General features: G+C 39.6%; 2 protein-coding genes across 3 annotated transcripts; one reads left to right on the plus strand and one right to left on the minus strand.

The window, feature by feature from the left end:
• Nucleotides 1-115: 115 nt before the first annotated feature.
• On the minus strand, nt 116-14,851 carry LOC134003389 (phosphatidate phosphatase LPIN2-like). Of its 2 annotated transcripts, none has more exons than XM_062442580.1 (20): nt 14,799-14,851; nt 10,219-10,419; nt 10,006-10,101; nt 9,604-9,875; nt 8,733-8,840; nt 8,436-8,547; nt 7,551-8,325; nt 7,352-7,445; nt 6,945-7,126; nt 6,730-6,823; nt 6,496-6,565; nt 6,279-6,371; nt 5,567-5,625; nt 4,499-4,649; nt 4,244-4,392; nt 3,755-3,841; nt 2,911-3,063; nt 2,368-2,482; nt 1,896-1,999; nt 116-1,684 (listed from the first exon to the last, which is right to left on the minus strand). In XM_062442580.1, the coding sequence occupies exons 2-20, from the start codon at nt 10,408-10,410 to the stop codon at nt 1,534-1,536; spliced, it is 3,057 nt and encodes a 1,018-aa protein (XP_062298564.1). In that variant the 5' UTR covers nt 10,411-10,419; nt 14,799-14,851; the 3' UTR covers nt 116-1,533. The 2 variants fall into 2 exon arrangements, with proteins under 2 accessions (XP_062298564.1, XP_062298573.1); XM_062442589.1 differs by lacking the exon at nt 14,799-14,851 and adding an exon at nt 10,874-10,954.
• A 2,415-nt stretch (nt 14,852-17,266) lies between these two features.
• On the plus strand, nt 17,267-22,560 carry myl9b (myosin, light chain 9b, regulatory). The gene is made up of 4 exons (XM_062442602.1): nt 17,267-17,353; nt 20,818-21,023; nt 21,431-21,592; nt 21,784-22,560. The coding sequence occupies exons 2-4, from the start codon at nt 20,840-20,842 to the stop codon at nt 21,957-21,959; spliced, it is 522 nt and encodes a 173-aa protein (XP_062298586.1). The 5' UTR covers nt 17,267-17,353; nt 20,818-20,839; the 3' UTR covers nt 21,960-22,560.
• Nucleotides 22,561-25,378: the final 2,818 nt, after the last annotated feature.

The following is a 25,378-nucleotide window of genomic DNA, read 5'->3' on the forward strand; positions in this document are numbered from 1 at the left end:
AACAACAGAAAAACAAACAAACTGCACTCTAAAGTATAAAAAAGAAAAAGTGTATATTTACTAAAAATAACTTTTTGGTCAAATTACATAAAAACTGGAGATCAAAGAAAAAGAGCCAGATTTGCATTTTATTATTTATATACATTTTGTTTACAAAGTAATAACAAATTCCTCAGCTTCACTCAGTCCACTCCACACAGTCCATCAACCACTTCAAATGATGAAATATATATATATAAATATGCTGTAATAATAATAATAATAACAGTGTCATTATGTTATGAAGGCACTGCGCCAGGCCTAAACCAGACTCTAAATTTCCACCCAAGGTCAGTTTACACATCTCTGGAATGAAAGTCATAGTCAGTCTGACCCACCTCCCCACATTCACTTAGTGTGCAAACATTTCTAAACTTGGTAGTACAGTACCTTAAAGGAAGACATAAAATGTTCATGCTGTAGTTTCACAATGATGACCACCTTTATCAGATCGACTTCTTTGTGTCTTTGTGTATTAAACCCAAATAAAGCTGTTTTGCCTTACAACCTGCAGGCTGACTCGCAATTATCGCACCTAAAATCTAGCCTACCATCCAGAGGTAAAAAAAAATCTGAAAACTGTCTTGTGTTTGACAAACGAACACTGACAACAGAATAAAGCTCAGGATTTCTCAGGGTAAACCCCGGCTATCACACCATGTGTGGTTGCTTGGTACATTTAGCTAAAAAAAAAAACAACCTCCCAAATATACACTCAAGTCCAAAAACGTTCTCTGTCGTCAACAACACATAATCTCTCACATCTCCACTAAATAAGGGATAACAGGTTTGTTTTGTAGCTATGTGCCTGGGTTTGTTTGATTTGGTCACATCACTGCCATGAGCGTTAAGCTGTCTTCTAAAAAATTCCAGTTCAGTCGCTGAAAACAGGCAATAGTTGTAAACACAGTTTTGGCATGTGCAGGATTAGGCATCCATTCGAAAAAGGGCATCTGATAAAGCTCAAAGTTCATTTTTATACAAATTAAGTTTTTGGTCCAAGTTTGTTTTGCTGACATGACTGAGACTGTCAAGAGTCATCATGCCAAATTATATTTGTGAATGTCTATGCTACATATAATAACAAAAAACTAAAACAATATTCATCTTGAGAAAATTAAAGGCATACCGGTCCAGTTGTTGGGATTTTCACATACAAAACAGCAAAATATGGAATGCAACAGCACCAAGATTAAGTACTGCATGATGGTTTATACACTTATTTTTGAAATGTAGAGTCCATGCATATCATGACTTAATTTGGCTCCATCTTTGAGTGCAGTGTAAGAAGGGACAGTTGCCTCTTTGTGTTCCATGTTTATTCAGAGGCTCATAAACAGGCACTACAGTTGGCAGGTCCATCAAAGGCAGTATTCAGGCATGCTGGGAAAATGCTCTGATATGCCTTTCTGGAAAAGGAGTAAAGAAAGACAGAATGTGTGCTAATGTGTTTGCCATAAAATGTGTGTGTGTGCATTTTTGGGGATTGTGTGTCTACAATAGTTCATCCAGGTCCAGTTCTGGCAGGGGTTCCTTCCAATAGGAGAAACTGCTGTACTCAGGACAGTCAAAAGAAGAGCTTGTGCTTCCTTCTACAGAAAGCATGGGAAAGAAATGCTCCACCAACTCACTAAGGTGGCTGTACCTGCAAAACACACATACACAAACACAACATTACATCTTTTCTTTTACATTAATAAAAAGAGGCACAAAAGTGTATATGTCCTCATAAATAGTGGTTATAGAAGTTGCTTCCCCATTGTCCCAATAAATAATCAACACTGGAAAAAGCAAATGCAAAAAGGGGAAATATGTTTTTATATTCCCTCTGTCTACATGTTCTGTTGCACACTTACGAGGACTTGTTTCCTTTAGTTTTCTCTTGGATGAGCTCTCCTTTGGGGTTGACAGTGAATACCCTGGTGTCAGGTACGCCAACCTGCTTATAGGCGCAAGCATCCTGCAAAAGAGAGTAACAGACAGCAGCCTCAGTGTTACTTTAAACTTTGCAGTATCTATGTACACTAGAGGGATTGTTTGGCCAATAAGCACTAATCCATAAATCATTAACCAGTGTTTATTTTTTTATCCACAAGCAAGCTGACTTTACTTCCATTTCTAGGGGTGTATTATAGGATCAAATCATAATGACCTAAAATAAATCAAAAAGAAAGAAAATATATCTTATGATTATGCAGAAAACACAGCTTTGAGTTAGAGGCTATCACTGCCAAACATGCAACTTAGCACCTGGACAACCTTGGCTTAATGTAGCCCTCTCGCTGAAGGCTATTGCTGTATTAAGAGCCAATCTGCAGTGCTGCTTACGTTGGTCCGGTTGCCGAAGGCTGCGTAGAAGGGCTGTCTCTGGGGGTTGAACAAGTCCTTGATGTCACTGAGGCAGGCGATTTTAAAAACCTCCGGCTTCTTCTCAATCACCTCCCTGCACAGGTCAGGACAGACAGTTGATAGTCAAAAGGGATATCGATCATGTTTGTGATTTTGGCTCCATGCATATTTTTAAATTACTTTCAATACAATGTAGTTGCTGAGTGTTTGTGTGCTTTATGACTTTTTGATGTAAACGAGTGACCACTAGAGGTGACCAGTATATTATTGTTCTGCACATTGTTTTTTGAATTTCAAGAACAATTTTTCACATACATAATATAGAGCTTCTTGATGAGATATTTTATACGCTGATATGACTTAATCAACCATATATGTAGTCTACAAACCCAATGTCAGAGTAACTGAGTGATCCCCCTGAACACAGATGAGACTTTTTAAAACCAATAGAGATGATGTTCTCCAAATAGAACAGAAATATGACACTAACTCTAAAAGGCATTCAGTATGTGTATTTGTTACCTGTGCAAAGCTGAAAAGAGGCTGCTGGGAGCCAGCAGTACTGGGCCTTTAGGAAGAACAGTTCCTTTATCATTGACCCACTGCAGGTACTCCTTAGTGATGGCAGCCATACCTATAGCTCGGGCTGAACAATACAGGAACTTATAGCCATTTCTGCAAAGAAAGGGGCAACGGTGTAAACATTTATTTATAACATTTATTCATTAAACCAGAAAAACAAACACGTTGATGTGTTTTAAACAAATATTTTATCACACTATGACTATAGAGTTTAATATAGTGGTAATACCATTATCACTGCTGTTTGATGATTAACTAGGACTTCCATAACCATCTGACCTAAAACTAAAACATGCCATAAATCTGCCCCCTCAATAATTTATTGCTTCATTTTAGGTCAGCGTGAATTCTCCACTGCTACAAATGCTATGGCTAAAGCTTAAGAGATTTTATTTTATATACAAATGTATTTCTTCCATAACAGATACAATTTTAAATTTAGACTATATATACTCTGTTCTCCATCTCTCCTGTAGAAAAAGATTAGCACTTTAAACAGAATTCAGTCTTTTCTCAATTAAACAAACAGCTGCAATTGTAAGCACAGCAAAGAACTTGTGAAAGTGGGGACAAAACAAAAAACATCTGGCAAAGCAGATTTAACAGTCAGCTGCAACTAGAATGACATCAGCATGAAATCATCAGCAGGAGGTTAAATAGATTTGTTTTTGCTTTTCTGGTTTGAGTAATGCATGTAAAAGTTCAGGATAAGAAACTGCTATAAAAGGTGATCCTTTCTATTTCACTGGTGACAATTTTACACAAAAAAAAGAATGCCACCTACTGGTGTATTTTGTGGTAGAGTTTGGCAATGCCTTGGTGAGTCCAGTCTTTGCCAAACTGAGGTAGAATATGACCCAGAGCATCAGACCTGCAGGAGACAGAAAAGTGAGGACAACTTATAATCCTTTTACAATGCCAGTTCATATATGCAAATGCACAATTTTAACACCACAAAGCTAGTAAATGGACTGCATTTATATAGTGCTGATTAACCACTCAAAGTAGTGATACAGCACTTTCAACACCCATTCACATACAAACTCACACACCTATGGCACAGCTATCAGAAGCGATTTGAGTTTTAGTATCTTGCTGACCTTCTGATTAGTGGACAACCTGCTGTACCTCCTGAGCCCCAGACGCCCTGATTCACTACAGTACCTTGTTGTTCTTTCCAGGGAATTACATAGTGTTTATGAACTAGTTTAAAAAGGTAATTGTCTATTGGACTATTACTACACAGCTTGCAAGGAAACTTAGTTGTTGTTACTTTGTGATGGTGCCATCTATGTCTGATATGATGACGCGGTCGTCCCAGTTCCACTGGTAGATGGTGGCCTCACAGCGACAGGTACCCTGGTATTGAGTTGTCACACTGAACACCACCTTGTTGGCTCCATCACGCAGGTTTAAGTGCTCCTGTTTAAGGGAGAGGACAGTAAAACAATACTGCAAATCAATTGTTCTTCTAAATAGCAGAGTAAAATGTATTTTGTGTGTATGTGTATGTGTGTATATCTCTTACTATTTGTGTAGAGGTCAGACGAAGTGATTTGCGGTACATCTGGGTGATACACTGAGTGGCACTAAGGGTATCTGTTGACAGGTTGGAAGGAAGGATGGCTTTTCGGCCGAGACCTGCTGCCTCATCACTGTCGATATCATCCAATGTGGCTCTGTGGAGACAACACACATGCATTAACACTTGCTGTGTATATAAATTCTGTTTGTCCGTCATACTGTATAAATTCACTGATAACTCAGCAACACTGATAAATATGATGATTGAGAGATTTGTTTTCTGCAAGCAGATATCTTAAACTTTATCATTGTAAAACACTGACTCAGCTACTCCTTGTCTGTCATTTTTATGAGAAGACGAACAACCACTTTTAGTGTCATGACCATCATTTTACAGAACATTGTGTATAAACTCAATATAATGCTAAATTGTTATCATGGATAAAGCTTTGGCACCCTCTGGTGGTACAAAGATTAAGTGCATGATGGTTCAATAAAATGTTTAAAATTATGTTCCAAATTTTCTCAAATTTAGAAAAAAATTACATATTATGCCAGCTCTTGCATTTTCTTGACTATGTAAGGACACTATGTAGATTCATAGAGAGCTCCTCTGTCGATGAAGCGCGTCCTCATAAAAAACAACTAGGTGCTTTTCAAGGTGCTTTGGCTTCTGCATGTTTTCTCCTTATCAATTCCTCTGTTAGTAGTGTTGTAATGTCACTAAACAATTCTTAGAATTTAACCAAATTTAGCAAGGTCCAAATGAAATCTTGATGAAATTGCTACAATTGCTTCTGTTGCTGCTTGTGGCTACAGTGCATGTACTATTTTTAAAAAATCCTTTTAACAAGTGCCTATGAGCTACAAAAAAAGATAGTATTTCTGGCCAAAACCTTTATATTTATATATTTACAGAAATTTGCCTTAAGATAACAAAATTAAATAATGACGAATAAAACATATGGTTAGTCCATTATTAGTCTGTGGATCAGCAGGACATTCACCAGATTGGAAATCAGACACAGCGTGTGAGGTTTTATAAGGTTTGTTTCTGAGTCAGGTGACTTACTTTACTGAGTCAGGAATATGGGCCAGAGGTTCTTCTTGCTCTTCCTTCGAGTTTTTTTGCTGGAAAGCAAGGAGAAAACATTATCATCTTCTAACCAAGAGCATTGTTCAATTGGCAATGGTGGTTTCTACTATTAGGCCATAAACAACCAGTTACTTCTGACCTAATCCCCCAATTGCTTAGATTTCTCCATCCCTTTTATGTCTCATGTGGATAGCGCATGAATCATACCCTAGCTAACAAGGCTACACCCATGAAAAACTGGTAAACCTGCAGTGCAGAACTTAACCATATAAATGAATGTCCGGTGCATTAAAGCCCTTGCCAAACGAGTTGACACAATACTGATTAAGCCTACCATCACATGACATTTCTGCGCAGACTGTTTGGATGTTAATCATCCTGCTCTTCTGTACTTTGTAATCGGACAAAATGAATTAAATAGTGAAATAAGTCATTTCACAGGGGTTGTGTGATGCTCAAAACAATTTATCCCCTGTTTTACAGCTGCAACAGTAGGGTTACAGCCAGCTGAGCACCCCCCCCTTTACTCTCACTGCCAGAAGCGGGAGGCAAAATTCCTGCACTACAGCTTTAATCATAAGAGATGGATTATGGTACTTGATTATTACAAATGCAAACATTAAACGTTTCACTTTTTGCAGACCCAAACATTATGACAAACCATTAGCAGGAGTTCTTTAATATCTACCTGGTTATTGTCCATATCTCTTCTCCTCCAGGAGAACCACCAGCGTCCAGACTTTTTGTGCATCTTGTCTTTCACCAGCCTCTCTACAGTACTCTATATGACACACCAAAAACAGAATGAAAAAAAAAAATCAGCCCCGTTATCATGTTCAATGACAAACTAAGGCAGTAAAAAATGGTCAACACTATTAGGGTATAGTGAAAAAACAATAAAATACCTTTGGTAGGTTCTTCTGGAAAGTTGTCATTGATAGGACCATTGGAGCAGCCACTGCCCAGTTATAATAGCTGTGAACAAAGAAGCAGGCGATGGACAATCATGTACATAAACTTATTGAGAATGGCCGTTGGAGCAACTTCATGAGACACAACTAATAAGTAAAAACATTTTGAAGCTACACAATGATTGTGCTGTAAATTGCAATTTTTTAAATTATTAAAAAATATCTTACTTGGAGTTAATGCAGATTACGAGGCTCGGATCCTCAATGATTCCTGGATTGTTGACAAAATCCTGGTATGTCACAATGTGCTCTTTAAACTTTTCTGGAAAAACAGCAAAAACAGTTTTTATTTTTTATTTAAATAAAGTATTTATTTACTTATTTTCACTCCACTGTCAGAACATGTCCATATTTCTTCATGCTATACTATTTATCAGACTTACCTTTAGTGATTTGGCTGGTGTCGCCCTCTTGTCCACACAGGGACATGCTGACATCCATATTGTAGGAGGTGGAATCTGACAAGTACTCTGTGCCGCTGTCCATGGCTCCGCTCCCCACAGACTGTGGTGACTGGCTCCCTGAGCCCAGTTCTGCCCCATGTTGAGATGCTCCTTCTGCCTCACTTCAAGGACACAATATACTCAATGTCATTAAACTTCAAATTTTCCACATTAAACAGCACGCTTATTTATTGTATAACAGGACAATTATTGGATTGTGCAAGTGTGACATCACTGAATAGGTCTTTCAGTTTATTTATCTAAAAGTGTTTGAAAACTGCACATATTTTGGTTTGTCATTTTCACAATGTGAAGTTTGTAAGAATATCCATTATGTCTCTTCTCACCTCTTGGGGAAGTAAAGTGCTGCCACCTCAGGGTTGAGAGATGTCAGATCATCCAAATAAATATCTGTTGGTCCCAGATGGTGATTACGTTTGCCTGTGACAGAACAACACATGAAGTGATGAGCAAGTGGCACACACTCTTAAATGACTGAAATCATGCCTACAGTGTGCAGACACAATGCAATTAAAAAATGAACACCTTTCTTCTTGTCCTGTTGTTCCATTTTTGCTGATCCCTCCAAAGGGTTTGCTGATCCCTCCTCAGCTTTTGGTGCAGCCTTGTTGGTCAGTGAACCTACCACTGACCCATCAGTCACTCCAGGTCCACCGTCCTCCTCCCCTCCCTCAGCGCCGGGATCTATCCCACTATCCCCCTCACTGACAGGACCACTCCCGGTAGAACCCTGTTCACTTTGCTCAGATAATGCACCTTGCTGTTGTAGATTTGATGATTCTGTACAGACAATGTTCCCGTCTGCTTGGACCATTGTCACAGTGACTCCACCGTTTTTGCTTCCAAGGCTAATTGTATCAGCCACAGTGCTAGCATACTCAACACTTACTGTACTTACTTTACCAGCAAGGGACTCACCATCATTAATTAAACTAACTGAATAAGATAATGAGTCTTTGCTCTCTTCTTGCCCCTTTGTGGATTCTTGTGCCTGGGTTGAGTCCATACTAGTCTTTGCTGATGATGTACAAGACTCGGAGAGGCCACTAGGAGTGGACTTGGCAATGTGAAGGTCTTTCTCTGAGGATAAAGGCATGGCTTGCATGGAGTGGCTACCTAGGTCTAGGGAATGAGTCCTGGGTTGTGGTCTGACCACTGTTATACTGCCCACTCTGCCACAGCTGATCACAGGCTCAAAGCCCATGTCAAATGAATCCTGTCTCTCAATGGTGCGGAAATGAGAACTGTTAGAAGGGGAGATGTGCTGCAACTCCACTGGTGTCCTCTCCGTTTGACACAGCTGTGAGGGGGAAGGCAGAGAGAGTGTGTCAACATGACAGTCTCCACTCACCACAGCACATGCAGGCTGCAAAAACACATCTACATCAGTGTCTGTGTGTATTGCCATACCATAGGAAAACCTCCCCAGTTCCACTGCATCTGTGGCCCAGAGGACTCTTGGGGTTTGACCAGAAGTTCAGAGTCGCTCTTAGGAGAGGATGGCCGACTATAGAACACACTGCTGTAGAAGAGAGAGACAAACAGAAAAACATGTATGGATTAAAAGGACAAGACACACTGATTAAATCATTATAACTCTACCTCTGTCAACAGACAATAATCCAAACTTCCCATGTAAAGCTGCTCAATACAACAAGAACAAAAACATAAATCAATCAATTCATTTTAAAGATTAACCCTCCGCACCTTTCTGAGGGTGACTGATCTCCGTCTGAGTGTGGATGAGTGTCTCTGCTCTGTGGTGAGCTCAGCTCGTCATTCGGTTCCTCAGACAGCGAGAAGTACACCGATTTACTTTAACACACACACACACACACAAATATATTTATTAACTATTGTGTAAACTTTGAACATGTGAACATATGAGCACTGAACAAAAAGGACTCAGTGTAAGTGGTTGCTTTTATTGACAATCCCACTGAGAATCAACATCATAGTTTTTAGCTGTGTAGTTTCCAACTGCTTTGAACTGAAATGCATTACTCACATTTTTATTAAAAGGAGTTACTCCGAAAGGGAGTTCTGGAAAATTAGTGCTGGTCATTAAAACCATAAGACCATTAATAATAATAATAATAATAACTTTGATTTATATAGCGCCTTTCAAGGTACCCAAGAGTGGGAGTAGGGGGGTAGGGGCAGGGTGGGGGTTTAGGGAGGGTAGGCAAGAGAGAAGAGAGATTACTAACAACAAACAACAAATGAGCGTCAAAAGACAGAATACTGGATAACCACTATAGAGGTTAAGGGCAGGTGATGGAGCGAGTTCTGGTATCATAAATGCATCAGTAGTTGTTGACAATAACAGTAGAAGTTTGGTACCAAAGTGATGAGATACACAAAGTAACACAGACATAAGGTATGATTTACCGTTCAGAAACTGAAGCTAGTTGGGATCCTTATATGCGGATGAATCAAAACCCCTTTTCCAAAAGCATCTTAAAGCTAATCATTCATTAAATCAATCTTACCTTCTTCTAACAGGGCCTTTTTAGAAATAACCATAGATTAAGAAGAACTTCTCTTATCCTCAGTGGTGTTGGTTTTATTGACTGACCTGAGGTGCAGTGGTGTGACAGACTCCTCTTTAGTGGGACTCTCCTGTCCGGTCTGATCACTTTCTCTCTCCCACTCCTTCTCTCTTTCTCTCTCATCCGATGACGAGCTGGCCTCCTCTCTTAGGAGAGTGTCCGAACGCATGCGTTTGCGGCGGCGTTTCTTCCTGCGGGCGCCAGACCCAGCAATGGAGGATCCCTCAAGGGACTCCTCAAAGTCTTCAGGGACCTCACGAGGGATCGGGGATGTGCACAGATGGGCTGGGACTTCAGACTGTGGGGGGAAAAAAAAAAACAGACAATGTGGAGGGATGACACCAAAAATGCTAAACCAAGGCTGTTTTACCACAATTGATCATTTGTAGAGCCAAAGTCAATGGATCTTAAAACGTTGGTCAACTTACCTCCATGTTTTCATTTTCTTCCACAAAAAAAGCTTCTCCATTAACCCCTAGCTTCATGTGCAGGTCCACCGATTCTCCATTTATCTCAATGTCCACCTCAAACACAGTGACGATCAACACAGGTCAAGGGATGACCAACGACAAACAAACAAGCAGACTAAATAGCATCAATGAAAATATTGGAGTGAAAAGCAAGATAGAAAAAGGACTCACAACTTTCTCTTTGGAGCGCAGCACACCCAGCTTGCCAAAGCGGACATGAAAGGGGGAACACTGGAACGATCCATCAGGCTGTCGCACCACAATGACATCGATCCCTCCGGTGAGAGTGGCAGGGTTAAGTCCACGGTAAAGCTCCTTCACCGTCACAAACACCGTCTCCGCCAACTGGCCCACAATATTCATGGTTTGGGACTGGAAACAAAAAAAAACAAGAAGTGAGAACAGTGAAGCCAAAAAGCATGACACAGACAATAAAATCTGACTATGTTCAGTGTTTTTTGTAGACTGCGGGTTGATACTTCATCGTTTTTATTCGTAGAAAACACTGAAATTGTCATCCATTTATAGCAAACAAAAGACAATATAATAGAATCATAACATCTCATTTCAACGATTTTCTAATTTAAAAAAATCTAAAAAACAGATTATATGCAAGAACGCCTAATAAACATATACTATATTAACTATGTTGAATATGCTTAACATAGCAAATCAGTAAAAGAAAGATAATGTGTGATATAACCCACTTCATACCAAGCACAAGTAAACAATTGAATATTACAAGACTTTCGAGTTTTAGGCCAAGGAACTTAAAATATTTCCACTAAACTGCAAACAGAGAGTCGTCTCTAACAAGGTGACTTACTTCTAATGTTTTGACTGAACATCGACCTTTGGAATCAGGTCCCGTTCATGAGTAATGAGTTAAAGGGCAACAGCTGGGAGGCAAAAGCAGATATACGCAAGACACTTATCTTGATGTTTGTCACTATAAGATAACAGGAACAGCTAATGCCCTTTTCTTGACCACTCACAATGATTGCGTAAAAATGTTCATTAGGTACACATAGTTACACACAAGTGACAAGTTAGGACACACTTTCTAGCTATTTTTAAAAGGGTAGTTAATCATCAGTTAGGTCAAAATAAGATTCAACTCAATTATTCCCATTGTGGATCATTTTCTTCTCAGCAGGTCAGAACATGCCCAACAAAAAAAAAAGAAAGCAAAAACCTTCACCAAAGGCCACTGAAAACATCCCATTTAGCCAAGTTTGTACTTGCATCAACATTGGTGAACTGCTGTCAAAATAGCTTTTGTAAGGTGCCACAACTGACCTTAGGAGCAGAATTGACCTTCTTACCTTTTAAAACTCAAAATATGCCTCTGAAGTTAATATTTTCATTCACCAACAAAAACTAACTACAAACTAGAGGCCAGTGGAGGCGTCCTTCACTGGATTTCCAATTTCATAAAGCAGATAATAAAATGCAGAATGTTTAAAACCAAAGTAACCAAACTGATCACAACAAACGAGAAGTGTCAGGATCTGTCAGACTCAACTGAGCCTCACAATTTCCTCAAACGGGATTTTTTTCTTGAAACTTAACAAGCACACCAATCACCTAATTTAGAGAGTTTGATCATCATCATAAATCCACTTTTATATTCTTGTGAGAAAGAAACAACAACCGTCAACCCTCAAGGTGAATTTGGGGCAGGCGCTCAAACATAAAGAGTGACCTTAGACACACCCAATGAATCAAACCTCTTCATAGCATTATCTGTCAAAGTCCTGCATACTAGTCTCATGTCTTACCCACATTGAAGGATGCAGATGTCCCTTCCCAACCAGGCTGTGTTCCCTTGACCTTCCTTCTGCCATAGGTCACTTTTATACAGGCTTTCTCCACCACAGAAACTCAAGAACTGTCTCAAGAAACTTTATCTCCATTTCCACCAGAGGAACCTGTCACCTCCATTCCCCTGAATGCTTGGCCACCTCTCAAGTCTCAGGCCATTTAAATTGCGACATGTCTCTCTGTGGATGTAAGGCTACATTTTTGAAAAATTAGACAACTGAGACATAGCTACAAAAGTTTCTACAGTGGATTATCCTAGCTGCTGAGCTAAATCGGATTTTCCACTTGATCAGTAATCATCAAAGATGACAGCGCTCTAGTCCTCTCTGTCCTTAGCTAAGAGGCGAAATACAGCAATCTATGAGAGAGTCCTGGTATATTCAGTCAAACACTAATGCTTCCTCTATCTCACACAATTTCACAAGCACACACTACACACATACACCCTCCTGTCACACCGAATTCATACTTCCCCACTTGCGCTGCACATGACAGCCAGACCAGCAGTTTCTGAAAGGCTTGGACAGGCTATTCAAACACGCTTGGCATGAAAACGCACACACACAAACTGATCGACCAGACAGTTTCTGGGCTTGACCACAGCTCTCTGGGCCATCAGAGATGAGGGGACTCTCCAGCAGTCATGATCCACCAACAGTGAGAAATCCTTCAAACGGCCATGCCAACTTGGGAGGAACTCAAGCAAATAACTTGCAAACTTCAATGGATATCATTGCCTATGTTGCCTATGAGGGAAGACAAGATAAAGAGGTAGGCCTATGTGGAAAAGCAATTTCTAACAAATGTGGTGTAGCTGACTAGCCCCGCCGTGGAGTCAGAAAAAAAAGAGCCTCCACTCTAGCCTATCATGTGACTGATCAAATGAGTTACCTCTTTCTGTGCCCACTCAGGCTCATTTCTGACTGTATTTGATTTTGAGTGATACTTGACTGAAACTGCCGGGTCAGCTGTATTTAGGAAACTGAAAGAACAAAAGCCTGCAGTAGACAATGGTAGTGAGAGCAGACAAAATGTAGGCCAGTGGAGGGATGACAAAAGGGAAAAATGAAAGGTTAATAGTAATAAACAAGGATCAAATGTTGCAACTGTGGCAGCATGCTGTTACTGCACATTACTGTTATCAATCAACACTGTAGATCGACATGATTTCAAACTACGTTGTCTTTAAACTCACTTGTCCTCATTGAGGGATTATTTTATTGTCAATTAATCTGCTGTTTTTTCCCCAATAAGTCATATAATCATTTAGTCCATGTGATGTGAAAAAAAGTGAAATTAAATATTCAATTTAAAATGATATAAAGAAAAAGTGGAAATCTAATTTTCATAGCTGGGGACAATAAATATTTGGCCATTTTTGACTGATTATCAATTACAAAAATGTCTGATGATTAATTTTCTGTAGATCGCATGAATCATTTACACACTAGGTCAAATGTCATAAATTTCCAGTTTCCCAATGCTCAGTAACAACAAAGTACACTGGAGACAATATAGGCTTGACTTTTATTGAACTTTGCCTCCAAGGAGACTATTGCAACAGATTGCATGATGCATCACCATCATTGCTGGTTCAGACAGACAGAAATTCATTCCTTCCAGGTGAAGGATAAATCACTGGGATTAAAGCAAGAAAAGGTTAATGAAACTGAAAAGTTGTCCAGGAGGAAATGTGCGTAAAGTACACACTCCTTTGGGGTTTGAACCCTTTTGGGTTTGTGCCAGCATATTATCATTATTTGTTCTGCCACAATTTCTCACTACTCACTCACAACTGGAATGAGTGATTACCATGGAAAACTGTAACTGGAAACTTGCTATACATAATTTGCTGTAAAAGAAATATGAGACAAATCAGCCAGATGGTGGTGCTGTAATGAAAGTTCTAAACTGAAAAACATTAATATGAACATTTTGGATTTTGACTCAATTAATACTGATTTTGGTATACAGCCTTAGGGAACCGAGATACACATTTCTATTGAGCAAAATCGGTTGACAAAACCAAAATATCTTTGCAAAGAGCAGGGCTAAGTGAATATTGGCAGTAACTCATTAATCGTCATTGTTTATCCAATCATGGCTAATCTTGGTACATCACTTCAATCCATAATTGGGAACAGGGCTACGAAAGCACTTTGAGTCTGACCCATAGGGGGCGCCACAAATACCACAAACGTGCATCTGGAAAGCCGGTGGACAGAATTTCACCAAAATTGGTGTATATGATCTGGAGGCAAGTATTTACCAAAAACTGAAATCTGAAACCCCATACTGATCTGTGAAAATGGGTGTGGTCTATCACATATTTGCTCACATCTCAAGATGCCTTTAGGTAATTTAATCCTGATTAAACTCACTAGAGACGTCCTCTGCGCTGCGTCCTGAACATTCACACCGAGTTTCGTTCAAATCCGATGAAAGTGGCAAGAAGGTTTTAAACACAGAGTTATTGAAAACAGCTGACATTACAAGTACAAGTTACACTGCTACTTACTGATTTGTATACAGCTGGATTAAAATAGAAAACTATCGACTTCCGCAGACTTTTTAACTTCTAGGCAGTGTCACGCTCCAACGCTTCAAGACACTAGCAAAGAAACGAGTTTGCTATTCCGTTAACTCAAACTCTTTACAACTACAGAGACGTCCTACAGCTACGACAACAGGAGCTTAACTTTATTGAGAAAGAGCTTAGAGCTTTGAGAAAGAGTTGGGTCCAGTGTAGAAACGTCTTCACGATTGTTACGACACAAATGTTTATAAAAGTCGCAGGGCAAATTAATAACCTTTGAACGCCATGGCCCCTAGCTCCGACCTCTTAACATCTCCGTTACAGCTGAATATGTTATTAACATGAGTTTATTCGTTCTGGGTTGGTGATGAGAGTGTAAAAAGAGACTTACCTTTCGAGTCGCTATTCACAAAACATCATACAAAACAGTGCAAACCATCCGCGTTTCCTAGTGTCTTGCGCCTGCGCCAAACACAAGTCAATCACTATATTAGCCAATGAGCAAACTGTAAACGAAAAGAAGACCCGCCTCCAACGTTAACATGTAAACAAAGCGTGAAACGATGCATCAAATCCTGTTTTTAATTTGACACTGTACAACTAAAGACTGTTAGGTATGAGTCAATGAAACTATAAAGACCTTCACATACTTTAGCTTTTTCACAAATGTGGGTGTTGGCTGTTGATTGACGTGGAGCATGTTTGTTCAACAGTTAATTCTGTTGAAGTTTCAGTAAAGTTCCTCACACACAAAAGCATACTAAAGATCTACCCCTGTACAGGTTTGAAGACTTTAAAGTTACCACAGAGTCATTTCAAACATTTCAGTAGGCTATAGAGCATGTTGCGGTGTCAATGTTAATCACACCCAGATAAAATGATTTCACAGTATTGTTAAGGAAATTATGTAAAACATGAGCAGCCTAAATAACCAACATTGTAAAATTCCCCATGGATAAATGGAAAATGCATGCTGCGTATATATGCATCACATGAAGATGGTTCATAATAGTGGCACTGTACTGAACATTCACTGCATTAACTACTCCAGCACACAAACACTCAGAGCTGTACTCTAGGACCAAATAAATGTAGTTGGAGCCATCATAAATAGGGGTTTTGACCAGATTCCACTGGAAACTGCACATCTCACAAAGTTATATGTGATGTGATTAGGGTTTTTTAGTTTTTAGTAATATTTGATTTCTGTTATAGCAAATAGACAACGTTTTTTGTCTGTGATCAGAAACTCTTTCCATAGTGTAATGGCAAAGTACCCACCACATTGAGCTATCTAGTGAGCAAGTGAGCAATTTGTGGAATAAATTACAGACACCAAGCTATAACTAATGCCATTTTTTTGATTCAGAATAGTTGCCGGTTTGGTCCAGCAGAGGGCATCATTGCATCTGCACAGAGCCTCACTAAAAAGAGCCTCCTTTCTATACTTCTACTCTTGCTTTGTATCAATCTCTCCATAATTTGATCTCAACAAAGGACTCACCAGGGACTCACGACTTTCTTTGTTGATGATAAAGTAGAGATTTTTTAGACATTCCTAAAATAAACACTTAGTGTATATAATAAAAAATAATGACAAATCAAAGACCCAAACATGAGGATATGTAATGAATAGTAATGTCTGAATCAAATGTTAAATACATCAGTGAAAAGGTGAATTGTTATTTTACAATAAAAAAATACACCTTTATATTTCTGATCCATTATACTCATGTATTGGACAAAACGTGGAAGGGGCTGGGGTTGCATTACATTTGGATTTGAAGCATTTAAAGATATCCAACCCAACAGAAATAAACTACTATTTCTACACCACAATTTATAGGAGAGGAGGATACATATTTTTTGTACATTTTTGTACATGTGAATACATGTGAGTGTGAAATATCCATAATAATAAGAATGAATGAATAAAGTAGTGGACTTTGCTGCAGGAGCTTTAACTGATTTTCAGCGTCTTAAAATAATCCTGTAGGCTGTGACCAAGCCAACCGTTACAAATGAGAATACACACTTTGACACATTTGGCATTTGAGATCTCTCCCCCAACAGACACAAACTGTGTGTCAGAGGAATTACTAAACCAGACCATTCACTTACAACTCCTCCAGCTTTAACCCACAATGTTCTGACCACTGTGCACTCACATATACAGTACAGAAATGTTCCAGTAACTGGTTGGCACTTCTAGCCACTATCCTTCATTATTTTCATTCTATCTATCTATCATTCTATCTATATCTGAATGGAAAGAAAGATAATAAGATATTGTGGAATTGTGGAAAACAGACAAAATATTTTTGACAACACTTGCAGTGAAAAACAGCTTTGTCAAAAAAATGTTATAACATCAAATTATTGCCAAGTAGGTATTACCTGTTTCTTTAATAAAGCATGATTGGAAAATGTGAGCAACCACAAACAGATGCTGCATCCATGACATAATTGAAGGTGTTCCCTGCATGTTCAGGCCCTAGTGACGGCCAGCCAAACTGCCTATTTAAGGCCTTGCAACAGAAACAAAACTGCTCTGCCTCTGCTCACAACTCTCTCTCCATGTTTCCACACTCCACACGGAGCCTCCTCTAAATGTTTAGGCCCTTTTCTCTAAATAAGGCAGCCTTATCATAGTTCCTGTCATTTCTGCCTTTTTTCCCAAACATCCCGAACAGCGTCTGTGGCAGTAGCAAGCCACAGCCTGTGCATTCTTTTGCCTTGTATGGAGAAATGGCCTGGCCTGGGATGTCTTTGTATGGGACAGGCCAGCCTCTCCATTGGCCGGGGCAGAAAGGGGAGGGACCCACTGGCAGTCTGATTCTTTAAACAAACTTTTCAGTGGGACTGCCTGCTTCCCTTCCCACTGCTGTGTCGGAACCAGACAAAAGGGGTTTGAAGGACTCCCACGTATTTCTACCTGAAGCCAAGGTGAGAAATCAAGCTGTTTTTACCAAATGACATAAATATAAAATACATAGTGTGAAAAAGCTCATATTTAAGACATTTAAAGAGTACTGTGAGTGTAAATTCTCTGGGTTCAGTGGCACAACGCTCAGCTGTCAGTGCTGAGAGTAAAGGGAAAGATAGAGTTACAGAAAGTGTCTGAAGTGGGTATTTGATTAAAGTTACCAGATAAGATACAAAAGAGCTTTTTCATGTCTTGATCAAGGTGAAGAGAAATCTGTTGGGGATGTTCACCTTGGACCTGTGTGCTTATCCAGAATATTTGTACTGTGTGTGTGTGTGTGTGTGTGTGTGTGTGTGTGTGTGTGTGTGTGTGTGTGTGTGTGTGTGTGTGTGTGTGTGTGTGTGTGTGTGTGTGTGTGTGTGTGTGTGTGTGTGTGTGTGTGTGTGTGTGTGTGTGTGTGTGTGTGTGTGTGTGTGTGTGTGTGTACTTCCATCTTGTCACTACGGCATATTAGACAGAGGAATTTCTAACTGCCACTGACACATTTAGATCTCTCTGAAACACACAGTGTTCTCATACACACTTTTGATGTGCAATTTTGTCTTCATATAGGTGATGAGAGCTCACTTTGCTCTGTTTGTTTTTGAAATTCCTGACAGTTGGCCTTTTAATCTTCACTTCAGTAGTAGTGACCTGCAGGACCTGAAGTTAGGGTGAGGGATGACAGGCTGACTGTTTGGTGTTACCAAAGTGTTTGTGTTCATGCTGGTCAGAGGGACAGAGGAGCTTTGTTATCCCAAAGGGATACGGAGGGTCCACAGAGGAGCTTTGGTGGGCAGAGAACAAATGCAATTGTCATTGCAAGCCAAGCTGTGGCACGTCAGCCAAATGCTTACGTCGCTGGGGTCAAAAATAGTTGTTCTCTGCCTCTTTGTGAATCATTGTTGATTCAGTCTGTGCAGAATGCAAAAGGTTTTAGCAGTTGCTACAGCACCAGGCTCAGTAGGACTGAAAATCTGCTTTCCTTCCACACAAAAAATAAGCTGTGAAAGTGATCAAAAAACTATTTAGAAACTGAGCTCATTGATCTGGCTCAAAAACAACCAGCCTGTCAGGAGACAGTATCCTGAAGCCAAACAAGAATGCACAGTAGAGATAACTAAATTCCAGGTACTCAAAGTCTGTACTGTTTACATTGGAGCCACTTCATTTGAGTACCAGCACATTGTCTTACAGTCACACAGTTGCAGCCTAAATTGCTCTAATTGTCTGGTAATGAAAACACAGGCGGGAGCGAGACGCTGTAATCAGACCGAGGAGTTACTCGGTTCCTGAAACCTTACATTGGAGCTAGAAGCTGTTTTGTTTCCAGCTTCCTCAGTGACCGTGAGATGGAGAATGGGAGGGAAGCAGGCCAACAACGTACACCTTCCAGATTTCTTCACCTTTCTGGGATATGGAGGGTCAAAAGCAGCCAAACAGTAGTCATCAAATGAAAAGAATGGCAGATCCAGTGTGTCTTTAGTGAAAGAAAGGAAGGAGTGACAACTGTGCAAAGTAGTTTTTGTGAGTAAGGCTTCTTATGGCACTCAAAAATATGAATTCCCTTCCTGTAACCTTTCATACTGAGAACTTAAACTTACATGTCCATTTTTGGATCCTTATGTAAATGCTACCATGGACTATCAAGTTATTCATTAAGATCATACATTTTGCCTAGCCTGGTCATGCTGATTTGCATTGACAATAAAATGTACAATTCTTCTCTACAGTAGCATTCATTTGTATAGAGATCACCAGACAGAGGGAGAAGCTTTTATACACTCAACAGAAAAAGATAAGCAGATGAAGATGAGATAGGCAAAGCTGATCAAACTCTGCTTCCACTGGCTTTTCTGTGAGGCTTCAGTGACTCATAAAAGCAACAGAGACCAGACACAAAAATGTAATCTGCTGCATTAAACATGATGAGAGATAGTAGTGAGCTATTATTCTAAAAGTGTTGTGAGTACATGTCTGTGCAGCTGTTGCTGAAGTGTGCTATAAAATGAATATCATGTAGAGGTGTAATTTGTTGCCAAGATGCACAACTGTGTTCAAATTTGACTGGTAAACAGAAAAAGTATGCTATTTTCTTTACACTTTTAAATCAATGATAAACATATAGACCGGAAATACAGACATTAATTGGCAAATTTAAGTAATTAGGAAATATATTTTCATATTTAAAGTAAATTCAAAGTAAAATTGATGTGATGCAACTTTGTCTGATGAGACTATATACCTGCAAATAATCACATCTTGATTAACTATCCAAACGCCATTCATGACCCCTTTGATGATAAGCAGTCTTGAAATGGGTAATTTTGATGTCTAAATTTGATGTACTATCTGTCTTATCTTTAACACAGCCTGTATTTATTTAACTTTGTGAGTTTTTTCATCTTTAATGATAGTGTTTGAGAAGAGAAGACATGACGTGTGGACATGATTAATGCTTTGGAAATATCTCTTGTTACGGCACTCCAGGATGTAGGACTAAGAATATAGAATACTTTTTACTAAGAATTTACTTTTTGACATTCAAGGTGTAGAATAAAGAGTGAAAATGGATGGAAGCGAAACAGCTAATTAAAGGGAAGCAGTCTTGTTGCAGTTCACCAGACTGAATGGTTTAGTAAGTGGCAGCCCAATTGATCAGTTTCCTCCTGCACAAACCAGCCTGTCCCTCTGCCCTCTGTCTGCTATTGCCTACTGGATTTAACACAACCACAGAGGACAAACACACATAAACACACACGACAAATCCTTGTGGACCTGAACATGAGTGACAGGTCTAATTCTGGAAGGATCTGAAGTTAGCTGCAGTGTGCACTGTGGAGACATCTCATTTTCACACCTATCACTGTACCTGTCATTTAGGGAGGGAGGGAGGGAGGGAGGGAGAGAGAGGGAGGGAGAGAGAGAGAGGGAGGGAGAGAGAGGGAGGGAGGGAGAGAGAGGGAGGGAGAGAGAGGGAGGGAGGGAGAGAGAGGGAGGGAGAGAGGAGAGAGAGAGGAGAGGAGAGGAGAGGGAGAGAGAGAGAGAGAGAGAGAGAGAGAGAGAGAGAGAGAGGGAGAGGAGAGGGAGAGGAGAGGGAGAGGGAGAGGGAGAGAGAGAGAGAGAGAGAGAGAGAGAGAGAGAGAGAGAGAGAGAGAGAGAGAGAGAGAGAGAGAGAGAGAGAGAGAGAGAGAGAGAGAGAGAGAGAGAGAGAGAGACGAGAGAGAGAGAGAGAGAGAGAGAGAGAGAGAGAGAGAGAGAGAGAGAGAGAGAGAGAGAGAATTGTGATGCAGTATCCCAGCTTTAAGCACTGTAATGCAAAATATAGAAGGTTCAGAGCAACACTGGGGTTTAACATCTAAATGTTTTCAAATCAGGATTCATTTAAAGCTGATTCAAAGCACAATCTGATCCAATCCATGAATCATGCATTCTGAATGTGCAGAGGCCCAGATCCAGCTGCCACCATGTCAAGCAAGCGCGCCAAGGGAAAGACCACCAAGAAGCGCCCCCAGAGGGCCACCTCCAATGTCTTCGCCATGTTCGACCAGTCTCAGATCCAGGAGTTCAAGGAGGCCTTCAACATGATCGACCAGAACAGAGATGGTTTCATCGACAAGGAGGATCTGCACGACATGCTGGCAAGTTTGGGTAAACAACCTTGTTCTCACTAAATTTAGTTTGTATGGCTACAACTGGTGATGGACCGGAAATGTGCCGTTAGCTTGAAAGATATTTATCTCCATATATATAGACTGCTGTGTCAAATTGAACTCTTCCTTGTAAATGAAATCAAATATTTGATTATATGTGACTCTTAAAGGTTCCTTCAAAGCTGCTAGTTTGGATTTCATTTAGTTTCATTATTATTGAATTCATTAGAAAAAAACATCCTCTTAAAATTTTCATGACCAGACTTTTCTTCTGTTTTAATAGCTAGCATAACAATAAACATAGATCTCATAGAGCCCAGACCAAAAAAAAATCTATAATATGCTGAACACTGTTTTAGACCCCCCCAAATTTTTAGATGTCAAGTGTTTTCTGTTACCCTATAGGTAAGAACCCCTCTGATGAATATCTGGAGGGGATGATGAGTGAAGCACCAGGGCCCATCAACTTCACCATGTTCCTCACCATGTTTGGAGAGAGGCTCAACGGAACAGACCCTGAGGATGTCATCCGCAACGCCTTTGCCTGCTTTGATGAGGAGGGATCTGGTGAGTCAGTCTGAACAAACCGAGACATACAGTGACCCCACATCAATCAGTCTCCTTGTACAACTCCTTGTACATGCAAGATATAAACATTTGAATTGATCTCAACGGCACTGGTAAACATGACAGTATTGTGTAGCTGGTCCTTTCTGTGTTATCTTGGCACGTTTTAATGGATGTTACCTGTGTCCCAGGTGTGATCCACGAGGACCATCTGAGAGAGCTGCTGACCACCATGGGCGATCGCTTCACAGATGAAGAGGTGGACGAGCTGTTCCGTGAGGCGCCCATTGACAAGAAGGGCAACTTCAACTACGCGGAGTTCACCCGCATCCTCAAACACGGCGCCAAAGACAAAGATGACGAGTAGAGGGAGAAAACGACTGCCTCGGGTCCCCACAGGCATACTGCACCACAAATTGATCCCTGGTTCCTACCTTTATGGACCCTGTATGTTTGACAGAAATTGATACATGTAGAAATATATTAGTCTTTTATAAAAGGGCAGCAGTGGTCGCTGTGTTACATTTATTTAGATCTGCACATTTTATAAAAGTTAGGATCTTGGGATTGATTTGTTATCCACAGAAATATTCTGCAATACACTACTTTTCAACTGTATCATCATTGAAAGTTATCATGAAGAGAGGTGTATCACAGTATCTGCATCTCATCGCTACAAGTCTAATGCGGCTTCCTACTCTTTTAGGCTTCAGCTACTTTGACAGCAGTTGTTCTGACATTTGTAGATCATTGCAGGAAACCCAGTTTGACTTTAGAGATGCACCGAACACCAATGTGTGTGTGTGTGTGGGGAAGTGTTTGGACTGCCAGAGTCAGTGCTACATGCCAGCCATGTTTACCTCTTCCTGCCAATTAGCTACCACATCTGCATAAGCACTGCAACAAGTCTCCCTCCTCTGTAATATTTGTAACCCTGTATCATGGAGATAGATAAAGAAATGAATTATTATGGTTGTGTTTATTGGTTTTTGACAATCAAAAGTAGAGAGCACCTCCTCCCAACAGCTGGTTGTGTGTATTTGTTGGAAGATCAGGTATGTCTGTGAGGATTTCAGGGTGGAAATTGCTCAGGCAAATAAAGTAAGTTTATTCATGCCATTGACCGCAAAAAGTGTAGATTTGTTTGGGTTGTGTGTAAGTCATTGTATCATGTATGTCCCAGACTGTTTTAAAGAGGTGTCTCTTCACATTTAATATTCCTACAGCACCATCAGTCTTCAGATGTTGTAGTCCTTTGTCCTACAAAGCCAGTGTACTTGACAATAAACATTTTCCAGTGAACACTGTAGTTGCATTGCAAGTATGATTGCACCAAACTGATATTTCTCAAATATTTAGTTTCAAGGACATCACAACACAATATAACATAACTGACATTGAAATAAAAGAAATGTATTCTATTTTAACAATAATGAAAGTTTCTTTTCTACTTTCACTAACATGAAGTGAAGTGGCTGCCTGGAAAAAATGAATTTATAATTTTGAATTTAAAAAATATTGAGTAATGTGTGCACAATTTGTAGTCAGTGGGCTAAAACATGCAATTATATTAACAGGCTCAGTGACATTTTTTGAGTCCACAGCAGCTTTTTATATTTTATGAAAGGTAAAGAAAAAGTCCCTGTTCCTTAAATGTTTTCTATTCAAGGAAACAAATACATTCCATTATTAGATTACATGATCATTTAAAGTAAAAATATAATAAACTAATCTGTTTAGACCGACAGTCTGTTGTTCATAAAGTATCTCAGACATTTTTCACAGCACATTTTGGCTAACGTTAAAAAAAAAAAAAACTGCTTTTACTAATAAGATTGATGGTGGCTCCATTCTATCCACGTCCCTAAAAATCATGACAGTGTGACAGTGAGCCAACATGAACAATACTGAAGCAGCTTGATAAAACTCAGCCATCATTCATTTAATTATTGGCACCTGTTTTACCTACTGTGATATTTCAGAATGTCTATTGCTCATAGATAATAGAGAACACATCTTCAGGGCCTTTAACATCCATTGATGGTACAATTTGGATATTTCCACAAAAAGTGAGGTGTTTATTGGTAGCAAACAAACTGAGAAGAAATAGAATTTATGAAAAACTGAACTTTTATTTCTTTGAAATGTTTATACAAAAACACATTTAAAGTTTAAGGCATATATTGCACAGACTATTGAGAAGTTTTTATATAAAAAAAAAAGGGACATCATCCCTCAGTCGTAGGTTTAAGGCACAGCAGCCAGTCATACTGCTCATGGTCAGTCATGATTCACAACATGAACATTTCTGAATTCATTTGGCTGTAAAGAAACTACATTTTGAGAAAATGCCATTACAAAACAAAGAAAAACAACAAAATTGACCGTGAAAATATTTACATGCATCGTCACATTGTCGTCTCTGATTGAAGCGTCATTTTGCATCTAAAACCCGATATAAACCTTGCTATGTATAAAACCTGCCTGCCTAACACTTAGCCAGCCGTTTCCAGAATCACAAACCTTGAGGTGTTATCACAGTGGCATGATGTTGAATGAATAATAAAAATATCACTTTAATACTTAGTACTCTACATATGATCCAAGCCTGACATGACCTGTGTAAAATGAGGTATAACTGCACATCAGTCTACGGTGTACCTGTAACAAAAAAAACCCAACTCTGCTGACATGCACAGAAATCAAGTAGCAGTAAGGAGGCACACACAAAAAATGAAGTGGAAATATTAGAAGAGGGTTTGGGGATTTTATATCTGCTATGAACAAGAATAAAGAGAGATTGTAGATTGTCTGGGGTCAGTGCTCAGCGGTATTCTGACCTAACATCAGATTTCCTCAAACTTGCACATGCAAAATATAACAGTTTGAACTGACCGCAGTATTAAGATTCACCTCACATTTGTGCTACAGCATTATTCCAATAGGAACCCAACCTTTCCACATGACCTAACAATAGATGTCCTCCTGGCATTTAGTTGTGTATTGTGGTTTATACTAAAACAGTTTCATGGAAACTACAGCTTTATGAATGATTAGAAAATTCTACAGAACCCATTTCTAAAGCACAGATGAGGAAAAACATGATTTATATGCTGTTGTGCCTTTGAAAAAACGAAAAAAAAAAGTAAGTTTCAAAGTATCTGCTACATTTGCTTTGTCGACACATGGTATGCATTAATTAACCTCTTCACTTGTAAGACATTCTGGTTTGAAATGAACACTGACCAAATCCTGATTCTGGATAAATAATCTTCCCTCCAAATAAGAGGATCAAACATTTCATTTTGCACCACAAAAGATAAAGACGCCATGTGTTACAGCAAGTGTAATGTTTCACATCAAGAGCTGTAAGGGCTTGATGTCATCAAATTGATTTCAGTAACTGATCCAATGTGACCTTCTCCTCCTTCATCCTACATCCACAGACCTCCCCCGTCAACAACAGCATCCACTTGTACACAACCGATAAAGCTTGCATTAAAAAAAAAAGCTAAGTTTAACAGATACACATAAAATACAGTTGTTTTGTTTGGATAGGTTTATAAATTGGAAAAAGGCAAACAAAGACACATGCTACTTAAGAGCATGCGTTGAGTAGCTGAGATGACAATTCATGAGGGTCAGTGAATCCCTTCAGCTATAAAAAGACAGGAAGATGGCGAGACGTGTGAGCAAGATGGAGACAGACACATTGAAGCGAGTCGTGCAGTCAGGCTCGCTGCAGTACAATCAATTCCCCGTCTGCTCATCTCCACTCCAAAAAGT

The sequence above is a fragment of the Scomber scombrus genome, chromosome 3, assembly GCF_963691925.1.
Source record: "Scomber scombrus chromosome 3, fScoSco1.1, whole genome shotgun sequence".
Classification (NCBI taxonomy): domain Eukaryota; kingdom Metazoa; phylum Chordata; class Actinopteri; order Scombriformes; family Scombridae; genus Scomber; species Scomber scombrus.